Source organism: Schistocerca gregaria, chromosome 3 (genome assembly GCF_023897955.1).
Source record: "Schistocerca gregaria isolate iqSchGreg1 chromosome 3, iqSchGreg1.2, whole genome shotgun sequence".
Lineage (NCBI taxonomy): Eukaryota > Metazoa > Arthropoda > Insecta > Orthoptera > Acrididae > Schistocerca > Schistocerca gregaria.
Window position 1 is genome coordinate 863,395,213 of NC_064922.1, and position 12,688 is coordinate 863,407,900.

Below are 12,688 nucleotides of genomic sequence, written 5' to 3' on the forward strand. Positions count from 1 at the left end.
TTGGGAGTACACCATCTGTCACATTATTAGCAATACTTGGATGCATTCATTGGACTTAGTAATTAGACAGCAAGCTGCAGATCTTTTAGATTACAAAATATAACTTTTATACAGAGTGCAGCATGGGAACTTCATTATTGGAAACACTCGGCACACAGCAGCCGTCACTGATTGCTGTGTGGGTTTCAGTTCAATAAAAAGTGTGAGACTTAACGTTTTCTTTAAGGTTAGTTTAGAAGCGATCGTGAAATGGGCAAGAGAGGAGTGCGCGTTCATCATTGTGGCCTACTTTTCGAATGGATATTCCGTCATCAGAACTCAGCGTGCATTCAGGAAACAGTTCACCATCGCGCCTGCAGGTCGTGTTCCTGATAGGAAATCAATTGTTATGTGGGTGGACACCTTTAGAGATACTGGAAGTGTGCAGGAAAAGAAACCAGGATCTTCAAGAACCACCAGACCACCTGAAAAGATCGAGAGGGTACGGGTGTCAATTTTAAATTCCCCCAAGCGATCTGGATGCAAACGTACAGCTACCTTTGCAGTTTCTGAACACACAGTGAGACAAATTCTTCATGATGAGTTGAAATTTCATCTGTTTAAACTGCCAGTGGTGCACACACTTCATGCATGTGATTTTGTTTCACGAAAAAATGAGTGTGAGGCCTTGTTTGACGAGCTGCCTCAAGACGCCTTAGTGTTCTTCAGCAATGAGGCACTTTTTCATTTGTCTGGCTGCATGAATAAACAGAATATACAGTACTGGAGTGGCACAAACCCCTGAGAACATCATGAGCAGCCCCTGCATACAGAACCTGTGACTATTTTGTGTGCACTATCTAAAGATGGCATTATTGGCCCGCCGTTTCTCGAAGAGAGCGATAAGGCAGTGACAGTCACTTTCGAGCATTATGTTCAGATGATTGAACAGTTCCTACTTCCAGAACTTGAGGAAATGGATGTGGATGATGTCTGATTCCAACAAGATGGCGCCACAGCACGAACATTGATGACTGTGTTGGGCGAACTCTTCTCCGATCATCCGATCATCTCACCTCTTTGAGGGGCGATCTCCAGCGGCCAGCACGCTGACCGGATTTAGTGCCGTGGACTTTTTCTTATGAGGCTTTTCAAATCTTTGGTGTATACCAATCATCCACAGACCCTGGCTGAGCTACAGAACAATATTCATGTTGCTATTGCCGACATTGACAGAGACGTATTGGAAAAAATGGACTGAAACTTCAGATTTTGACTCTCCAAATGCATTGAGCAGAACGGAGGCCACATTAAAGATATCATTTTCATAACTTAATGGAACAAAACTTTAGATGTTACTCTTTGGAAAGAAAGAATAATTAAAATGATGTGTCTAATACTTTCTGATTTATGATTTTAAAAAAATAAGGAAGTCCCTGTGCCGCATCCTGTTGTAGGACAGTTCTAGTAGAAATTAAATACTTTAAGAGTAAAGGGAACCCATTCACTAAAATGCATTAGTCTTCAGTCAGCAACAGGTACACACTCAAAAGAAAATAAAGAAAACTTGCTAGCTTTTGGGAGTCCCAGCACTGCAGCCATGCAGGTGAACTAGGGTATTGTGGGGGTTGTGCTGGATAGGGTGGGTACAGGGAGGGAGGTGCAGAGGGCAGGGAGTGGGTAACTAACAGCTCAGAGGGAGGCAGCCAGTGTACTGGCTAGGAATGTGTGAGGGAGGGATGGCAGGCGCACAGGCCAGACACACGATGCACGGGTGTCTGAGCTGGTTGGTAGTGGCGCACGATGAAGCTGATGTGGAGAAGTGAATTGGGAGGGGATGGTGAGACAGAGAAAAGGGAAACTTGTGTGTGGTGGGTATGGGGATGGGGTAATGGAGATTGAGGCCAGGAGGGTTACGGGAGCAAAGGATGTGTTGCAAGGAAAAGTCCCATCTGTTTAATTCAGAAAAGCTGATGCTGGAAGGAATGATCTGGATGGTCCATGTTATGAATCAGCCATTGAAATAAACCATGTTGTGCTCAGCTATGTGTTACACTACCTTTGTGGTCAACTTTGTTCTTAGTCACTGTTTGCTGATGGCCATTAATTCTGGTGGACATAAAAAGCAATGCAGTGATTGCAGCACTGTTGGCTGCTTTCACAGGTGGCCCTGCCACTGATGGGATAGGATAAACCTGAAAAAACTGTAGTGCTGGGTGGATGGCTTCTACAGGTCTTCCACCTGGATGACACCTGTGGCAAGGGATTGGATGTTGTGTAGGTTGGGTGAGTGACAGAACATAACTTTAGGAGCGGTTGTAGGAATCTTGGGTAGGATGTCCCTCATTTCAGGGCCTTAGTGAATGGTATGGTTTAGTTGTTATAGTCCGGGGTGATATATAAAGCCTTGGTGAAGGGTGTGATTCAGTTGTTCCTGTACATGGTGATAGCGCTCCTTCCTGGATGATTCTTGGGGGTGGTTGGGGGGTTATGGGTGTGGGAGGATTGCGCCTGCACTAGACAAGGTGCTTAGGGTTTTGGGGGGCTAGGAAGGCTTCCTCAAGAGGTCTCAAAAGAGGTTACTGAAGGCAATGGCTTTTGTTCACAGTTTCCAGTCACTATCAGCTGTGCTCGTGGCCCTCTTGGAAGAATGCACACCACTTGGAGACATTGCTAAGGTCCATACAGTCATCCCCATACACGCCACGCATGCTCCTATGAATTTCACTTGGTTTATGCCCTTTGTCCCGGAAGTATCGAACTATACTTCGCTGCTCTTCACGAGTTGATGACAGTGACATGTATGTCATGTATGTATCGAAGTTCAGGCTTCTGTTGCTAAGAGCTGCACTTGAAAACAAAATACCCTCTATTTTATTGCGCAGACTTCAAACAGTATCACTGTGAAATTTCAACATTCCAGCTACAATAGCAAGTGGGGCGGGGGGATTATTGTGTGTCACTTTCCGATTCCCTCTTGTATTCAGACAGCAGGCCTTCCGTCATCTTCAGGTGATACCCATACAATGAGCATCTTTGCTCCATTTCTCTGCTGCCCTTCCTTGACTACCATGGCGGTATTGTTATTTGTTATGACATTGCATACTTGCAGCTGATACCTGCCATGTCAGTTGCCCCAAAACTTAGATTCTGGTGTAGGTGTTTTGACCAAAAATGCCAGCTTGCATCATTCTAATTGTAGTCTAAAGTGTAAAGGAGTCACATTTCATTGTGAGGTAACGTGCGAGTTGTGGCACCATGGAAATATTAAATGTTTGGAATGGGGGCGGCCGCACAGGATGCTCGTCAAAGCCGGGCGCTTGACAAGCCGGGGCTCGGCAACAAACACGTAGTGGCAAACATTAGGCGGACGAGAGGGGTAGCCCCAGCACATGGTCCAGCTGCATGGCTGGAATTTTGCTGTGACGAGGACGGTGCTTTGTGTTGATGAAGGAGACACGCTGGGAGTGCCAAAGGTGGCGGACTTTGTGAAGCCTTAATGGCCTTAATGGCAGACATTTCACAGTTCATATAGAAATTAATAGTAGCCAGATGAATCATGATACCTCAAAAAGAAACATTTTTCCATTCCCAGCAACAAAATCTTCACTGAACAGAACAAGACATGAGACAACTGAAATTGTGAAAGAAAAAGCAACTGAGATGATGAGCATGCTATCGGAAGAGAACTTCAAACACAGCTTTGAGCAGTGCAAAATTTACAAGGAGCAGTGTAACTGTAGTAGAGAGGAATATTTTGAAGGGGATAATGTAAAACTTGTGAAGAAGTAAAAATAAAGAATGTTATATATTTCAGCCATGCCTTGTACATAGCACACCCTCATTTTGTGAAGGATAATGGCAACTGGAGCTGTGGAGAAACAAATCAGTGTGGCTTTTCTGAACACTCAGTGTTCCACAGTGCAGTCTGCTGTGCATTTGACTAGGATGCCCAAAAACTGGAGTTCACCACACTCTTACACATTGGTAGCGAATCTGATAATGAAGGCACAGAGATTTCAGATGTTGGAAAAACTCCTAAAGCCTTTCACTCAGTTGTGGCCACACACAAATTTGCGATCAACTTATTTGATTATGTAAATGTTTGCATCTGGCTGGACATCTGAGAACAATACAGACAGATGATTTACCAGGAAAGCTGAAGATCATCCATCTGCCCTTTGACCTCCTAGCTTCCCATTTGTAGCACTGCCTAGTGTGCTGTAGGAAAGAACTCAGCTTCTTTGTGGAGAAGTAAATGATGCGCATTCTCCTCACACAGTAAAAAAGTAAAGCAGTCGTCAATCTGAAGATTGTTTCAAACACTACATTGCTTTACTAGGCACAGTCCTGATGGAGATAGTATGCTGTTGCCTTCCTATACTCAGAGATGAATACTATTAAAAATTATACCAGTATTTTGTGTAATTGTGCTGCTATGTAATGAATTATCTTAATGTGTTTGAGTTGACTGCAGCTGAGTGTGGTTCTAAGCCATTTTACATGCTCGTACTAACGTATTGTTTAATATTTCCATTGTATGTGAATCACTATGTGCCTCACTTATTTCCAACACTTTATTTACTGTGTAGTATAATGAGTTCAAGATTCTAGACAGCACCAGCTCCACATGTTGCTGTGCTACCTGTTAGTATATGGTCATGGCTAAGTTGGAATGATGAGCCAGTTACCTGCTGTTGCCGCGGATACTTATTCCTCCTAGTCTTGTGCCAGGCAGGAGAAATCATGCTTTGCAAGTGACTCCACTAATTCAAGTAACTCCGTGTAACTGTCACCTCCACCCCTAGAGGTTACGTCATCAGGACTGCTACCAGTCACCCTACTGACCAGGAAAAAAATTAATTCCACTATAATTTTGTCCTTGTTATTATTTTTACTTTCACATGCAAACCTCACCCCAAAGTTTGCAAGGGAATGTCTTACCTGATTCCCAGTGGTACTTTTTTCACACAATAAGTCATATCTGTACCATGTTCTGTTGAAATTACTCTAGACATTCCAAAAAATTGCAGTGCACCTCATGTGCACACACATACATTCTCTCTCTCTCTCTCTCTCTCTCTCTTGATTAACATAAAAAGTAAATGTTTTGTGTCCCACCTGATTTACTACACTGTCCCACCTGATTTACTACACTGTCTGTTGAAATTCACTGATATAAAATTTTGATAAAAATATTGGCAGCTTCATCAGGTGAGTAGAGGTGTGTGTGTGTGTGTGTGTGTGTGTGTGTGTGTGTGTGTGTGTGTGTGTGTTTTTTTTATTCTATTATTATACTTTATGCGATAGTCGTAATGTTTTGGAGGACAGTCGATAAAATGATTTCTGAATGTATTTGTACAGGATGAGCACCAGGCTGCCAAGCAGAGGCACGTGAAGAGCCAGATTGTGGACGACGTGTTAGAGATACTCATCAAGAATGGAGAGCTGCCCCCTAGTGCGGCCCAGGACCCGGCTACGCCAACTTCGGGACCTGCCGGAGCCTCTTCAGAGCCCCCCCAGTTCCTTTCTGTTATCGACACAGCTTCGCCTCCACCACCACCTCCACCCCCGCCGCCACCACCACCGCCTCCGCCACCACCTCCAGTGCCGCACGTGTCCGGTGATGCGGCAGACTTCCGTGACGAAGATCTGGATTTCCTGCTGGAGGAGGTGGCGAGGCCCTCAGGTGTCGTTGACTCGGATGGTGTGGAAGCTGACCTGGGCCTGGCCCTTGACCTGAGTGTCCTCGATCCTACAGACTTTGGCGCACTCGATTCTGATGCTGAGATGGAGGTGGCTCACCCTCCAGACGCCGTGTCCATTTCTTCGGCCGTCCCAACTGCCGATGAGCTCATGGATGTAGACGTCCCGGTGGACATGGACGTGACCGATGTGGACTGGTTGGATGGCCTAGTGCCACCTGCACCTGCCGATACAGACGTCCCGTCACCGCCACACGTTCCGACTCCCGTCACCACACTTTTCCCGGGTCCCTCGACGGTGTGCGGGAGCACAGGATACGATCCACTGCTGTCGGATACGCGGGACCCATTTGACCTGTTTGGGACGGAGGACGTGGACTTCAGAGTCACGGGCGAGCTTGGGTCAAACCTGTCGTGGGACCGCCTTGACTTTGCCACGTAATCGTTGCGCAGATAGTACCGTAGTCTGCTAGCTGCAAAACAAAATACCACAGTAATTTGGCAATATTGGATGGTGTCTAAATTGTTAAATTATTTTCTTGTTCTGTGCCACTAGATTGTAGGTTGAGGTTTGAAAGTGTTTGAATTTTGTCTTTTTCCCAGAGCTTCCCAGTTTGTCAGATGCTCTCCCCTTGCCTGTACCCATTTCCCATGTTTGTATGATGGCAGGAATGTGTGGTGCCTAAGCCATTGTGATTTGTAGGTGCATTTGATTTGACAGAAGATTCCTGAGTAAGTGGGTGCAACAGTAGAAGGTGCCGAAACATTTTTTTCAGGCTGTTGAGGCTGAAGTGCAGTGACAGTGGGTGTTATTTCTTGATCAGTGTGGTGAAATTTGGGTGGTAAAGATGTTTTTGTGCTTCACATGTTCCTGCACAATGTGTGTTAAGTAGATTATCAGTGTATAGAACAATTGTGGAGCAATTGAGACTTTTTGTGTACTTAACATGTTGATATAGAAGTAGCAGTGTTACAAGTACTGCTGCCCATGTAAAGCGTTGTGTGCACTTTGCGTTACTTGTTATTCTTAATTTTTTGTATTTGTTGAAGGTGCAAGCTTGTGTGTGTGTGTGTGTGTGTGTGTGTGTGTGTGTGTGTGTGTGTGCGCGCGCGCCCGTGCGTGCTTGAGTGCGCGCATCCACATACAATAGTACTCGTGTGCACAACTGTATGCATGAGGTTGAACATATCCAAATGTTTGTTTTGTAATACTGTAAACAACTGTAATATCGTGTGTTCCTATTTGTAAATGAATTTGGTGCTTATTGTACAGTGTGTATGTGCAAATACGGTAGAAGAAATTAGCCTCATGGCATTTAAAATGTGCTCACTTTTCTATAAATGTGACTATTTCATAAATATGAAATATTATTTAGTATTTATTCTTTATGACCAAGTCACGGATAAAGATATATATAAATCTTACTCCAGTCTGTTACCCTGATTGGAGTGTGTATATCAATGAAAGCTGAAAAAAATGTTGGGTTATGCAGATTTATTTCTGAATATGTTGTGTGTTAGTTTTGCAAGTGAGAGTGAAATAACAAATGACCACTGATAATGGTTTTCAAGTGTAATGCTATTTATATTCTCGTGTTGCCATTCTAAAAGCCTTTGTGATCCAAGTACAGCAGCTGTCTCAATCACAGTATCTTCACAAATGCGCAGCAGAATTTCTTCACACTAAGCTCTGCAATGTGCCGAAGCAAATGGCATTGGAAGCCATTACGAGAAAATAAGTGTCGCCATCTGTGAGTGACTTGAGTTCAGCAGTACTTTATATATATACATACGTATATATGTATATACATACACACACAGCTCTGTGGCATGTACTGGTTGCATTCCTAATGCAAGAGCATTGCTCACATTATAGTTTTTTAATCAAGATGGAAACTTAACTCTGCGTTGTGATGCTGTCTTGATACATACTTAATGTTTCCTGTGGTTTTTAGTGACATTCCATGTAAAAAAAAATTAAAGTTGTTTTCCCCAGGCCTAGTTTCCTTCATTCTATCATTTAAAATGTGTGTCAGTAGGGACAGACTGTGGACAAATTACAAATCCTGCTATGTAATTTATAAAGTATCTCTGCAAAATACTACTTTGTTTACTACATCCATTATTTTTATTTGTCAAGTTTTATGGAATGTATCTCCGAGTGACACTCACCCTCTTTATTGTTACATTTTCAGTGTTATATTTTTAAGAATTTGACAGCAACTTCATTCACTGAAGTGTGCTTGTGTAGTTCCATTGCATGACTAATTAAATCCAAACCATTCGTTACACATTCCAGAAAGTCTGAACATATCCGGAAAAGGATTGTAGGGTCTGCATGGAGACACATGATGTGGACCAATTTTAGGGCAATATTGCAGCCTGTACGTTAATTTTGGATTTGTCCAAACCGTCTCAAATTTTTATTTGTTTTCGACTATCAAAAATATTCTGTCATGCTAATATACTACAAAGTGTTCCATATCGTCAGTCTGTCCAAAAATGTGTGTTGAGAAGAGCAATTGTATTCATTTGTAGATAACAACCCATAAAAAGTGAAAGAAAGAAAGTCCAGTTACATGGGGAAAGAATTCTTGTGATGCAGACTAGCTAGTTTTGATTCAATAAAGTTATCTGGGCTTCCTGTGTTTAATGTTCCTGAGGAATGATATGTTGGGATGCAGTTCTCACGGTCACAAAGACTGGATGGTGACAATGTATACACACAGAAGTGAACAATACATTTCCCACAAACTAGTGGCATAGTTCATATCTTTTCAGTTTTTATTTTTTTAAATTTAGAGACTACAGGTAATAGAGAATTTTCACATGCAAGCTCACCATTCGGTCATGAAAGATTTCACATTATTCATTTTTATTTTTGTGAATCTTCAGCATATGTATTTGCCTTTACTTCTGTGATTAGCTTTTCACAATGTGTTGGCTATGTCAGTGTGTTTTTTCATTTGTAAAAGAACAGGGAAAATTGACTTTATTTTTTTTTTCTTTTTTCCCTTTCAAAATCCACAGCTAATGTATTCTTAACATGTAGTTAAGTGCTAACTACAAAGTTAGTTGTACAGAATGGTCTGCGAGAATCACTTTTATGTTTCCCTCACCCCTAATTAGAGCATTCAGTTTCACAAAGTACTGTTGCAACATTAGCAGATTTGTTTGAGACTGTCTGAACAGACGTGAAGCACAAAATATAAATTTGTGGACTGCATATTTTCAGTATCCAAATTTTTGAATTGGGACCATGCAGAGGAGTTAAGACAGAGTTGTTATTTAAAATGTTCTTTATTTCAGTGCTTGAAAAAAGCTTTATTTATGGATATTGTGTGGTGTGATGAAATAGTTGCAGATTAGAGTTTATTTTCAGTAAGTAGCTGTGAGAATGTGAAGAGAAGTCGAATGTGTGATACCCATTTTCTGAGTGAGGAGTATGTTAGGGTTTCACAAATTTTTCCAGTAAATTTGCTATAGATTACTGCATACTTTTTTGTTTTTTCTCCTTCTCCTGGCAAGAAGTTACAACTAACTCTTGTCTCGTAGGAGGAGACTGGGCTGATTTCTTTCCTTTATACAATACATATGTTTTTAAAATGTAAATATGTTAATATTAATAACCCTTGTAACTAGGGTTCATTATGGTCAGTTCAAATAAAACTGTGTATTGATTTGGTCTGCTTTTCATTTGTGGTTTCAGTTATTTCATGTAAGCTGTAACCTATTGATTTTTAATAATGCTGAATGTTCACCACGAACTTGTATTATTTACAGCACACACATTTATTTTTATAAACTTTTATTTATTTTTTCCATCTTAAAAATGCTGTAATTTAAGACTGTTTTACACTACTTACATTTCACTTTTATTTACAAAGAATCATCAGTGATCATTGATGTTCATTGCTCTCTATTAATGTTCTGAGGTCAAAGGGTTTTCCCTCATCATTAGCAGACACCGAAGCTGAAAAAACTTGTTTGCCCTTTCACTCTTTCCTATACTTTTGCTTTTAAGGAACCTGCATTTTCTTTTTCATCTTTGTAAATCTTCACAAAAGTTGTCTCCATAGAATAGTTTACAATTCTTTCATGATTCAGCTCTTTGTATTGTGTGTTCATTTCAATGGTCATCCTTGCAGTATGCTTAAGATGGGAAAAAATAATTCGTGTATAACAGCTGCTGTGGTAGATAGTCTAGCAAAACAATATATTACACATTTATTAGTTTTGTGTTTCATAAATCTGTGTCTTTAACAGATCAGGATGTGGAACGACTCAATTTTATAAGTTTGTGGTGGTTATTACAATACAACATTCCATAAAACTAAGTAAATAGTGGCAACCAATTTTTAAAACCTTAAATTTGTTCATGTTAGGTAGGTTCCTTTATAAAGAATTGCAGTATTGAGAAGCAATTATGAAGATACACACTCATACATGTAAGGATTTGAGGATGAATGTAAATCTGCAAATGTTGGATAGTATACAGTATGATTCAGTAAATCTTTTAGAGTATGAGGTGATCCTTGAAACAAGCAAAGTCATAAGCCTTGCATAAGTATTAAAGGAGCTCATTATCCACAACACATTCAATTTGTGGAAGGAGAGCATTAAAAAACCTTCCAGCCATTGAATTTCTGCACTTTACTGAAGTTTGTAAGCTGTAAGTGGACATCTGCTTTTCTTCTAATGTGACGACTGTGACATATGTTTTGAGTTTAAAACAGGGATTTAATTTTTCATTATAAAACACAGCAGGAGAATATATATTGTACAATAAGTATGAGGATTTTGAATTCCTTAAAAGTGTACAAGCATATTTAAAAATATTTGCTGAAACTGATCCAATTTTATCAGAGGAGTTCTTTGTTGACATGTCCCATATAGAGGCTGGTGACAGCACAGAAAATATGTTCCTCTATCCTTTAGGTTCCAGAATTAACAGAGAACATATGTTATAAATGACAATCAAATATGTGGAAATATATATCTACTTACGCAACCGTTTGAGAGACAGGCACAGATTTACACTTTTGTTATTTTTTGTGAAGATTCGAACTGCACTGCAGTATGAGCCTCTTGTTAAGAAAGGTGTTGTCAGGGTAAACCTCATTCCACTCTTTTTTTTTAACTGAATTTTGTTTTCATATTAAAACTAAAACGTAAGCTTTTTGCTGATTTTTTTTCTTGACATTCAAAATTGAAACATTATAATTTTTGTTGGTTTCTATTTTTCAGTGGAAGTTACTGCTTACAGAACTCAAAATAATTTCACAAAACATCACCCTCTTTTCTACAAATAACTCTGGTAGATGTTTATCTTGACCATCACACAAAGCATAGCTGACAGTATATTCTGATATTCTTTCATCACTGTTACTTATTTGAGGTGCGGGGGATGAAGTTGAAAACACTAAATTGAAACACCTGTAAAATGTAAAGAAAGACAGTCCAATTACTATGCGAGTTTTTTTTCTTTTTTTGACGAATGGTGTGGCTTTGAATGATACTCAAAATCATGTACAGCAGATGAGACTGTGATGTCTACATAATCCACCACACAGATATCCTCTAGTGCTCTTAAAATTCTCTGAGTTTAACATACTCATTTTAAATTCTCAATCGGCACCTCATTTGCTGTACATGATATCAAGTGTCGTTCAAAGGTGTGTCAGATGTTTTTTTTTTATCTGTTTTTATTGTCTACTTTTAGACAAATCATTTTACAAAATTTGACAATTGTTGTTTATACAACTTTTTTTATTGACAGTTAAATATCACACTAATGTAACTTTTTATGCACAAAATAGCTAGGCCTTGAAGAGGTGAACTTTGTAGTACTTCATTGACATAGCTAGTGGCAGCTATTTGTGAAATATTTCAAATTGCCCTCAAGTCACTAATTAACTTTTTCTAAATTACTCTGGTTACTTCCAAGCAATCAAAATGTTTTTTGCTTGCAAAACTAGATGTAATGCTGGTAAATTTGTACCCCTTTTGTTCATTTCCCACTCTTCATTTTGCTATGAAAAATTGACAAAAGGCATTGTTGAATGTTTTTACTCTTCTCAAACATTTGACGAAAAAGAACTACATCAAACTAAAACAGTTAAGAGACTACACAAATTTAGGTAAGCTATATTAGCAACTAAATGACACTCTCCATCATTTATAAAACAGTGTACACAGAAATATAAAAGGATTAAGTAATGAATTAAACACAACACATACAAGTGTACTTTATATCATATGTCTTCCAAATAATGCAGAGAACATAGCCTAATTTGAAAAGTTCAGAATGGCTGTTAAGGTAGGCCTACAGTTTATGAAAAGAAGTGAAAAATTTCTTTATGATCCTGAGACTCGGGGAACCCCCCCCCCCCCCCCCCCCACCCTGCCCCTGCTAAATCTCTCAGAAGTTTTAAGAACAATAGTTAGACAACATCACAGTCTTCATAGCCATTTTAAGGCACTGAAATGCTGCCTCACTCGCTAATCCTTTTGCAACATGTTTGTTGTCACAAGGCCCATCCAAAGAGCCATGAGGGTCTCAGTCCTCTATGACTCTGGCAATCATTTCATGATCCCTCAATACTTGATGGCCACGGTTGACATCAGATTCGAACATACCCCTAACTGACTGCTTTCTACCTATCTTCAACACACTGTAGTCAGCCCAGCCGATTCAGATACAAGTTGGCTGTTTGGCTGCCAACTAAAATGCTCTTGGTTATTCATTGTTTAGTTGACTGGAATTTGGATTATCAGTACTCTACTATGTTTCCATTTAGAAGAAAATAACCTGTTGCTGCTGCTCCATTTACACCTCTGGGCAGCTGTTTATATAAGACAGGTAGCATGATTATGGGAAATGAGAACAAATCTCAGGAAGCTGGGGAAATTCTCAATGGGTGCACCTCGCTAAACTCTTGAGAACTCAAACATGCTGGATATGTCATTATTATGTGACGCTCTATACACAGCAAGTATATGCA

The 12,688-nt window shown here is 40.0% G+C and overlaps 1 protein-coding gene across 4 annotated transcripts in view; it reads left to right on the plus strand.

The window, feature by feature from the left end:
- The window catches only part of LOC126354877 (myocardin-related transcription factor A-like), a 306,159-nt gene extending 296,779 nt beyond the window's left edge, over positions 1-9,380 (plus strand). For all 4 annotated transcript variants that reach the window (XM_050004891.1, XM_050004892.1, XM_050004893.1 and 1 more), the window contains one exon: positions 5,344-9,380. In XM_050004891.1, coding sequence (XP_049860848.1) covers positions 5,344-6,126 — 783 coding nt within the window. In that variant the 3' untranslated portion in view covers positions 6,127-9,380. The remainder of the gene's footprint in view (positions 1-5,343) is intronic.
- The last annotated feature ends 3,308 nt before the right edge of the window (positions 9,381-12,688 follow it).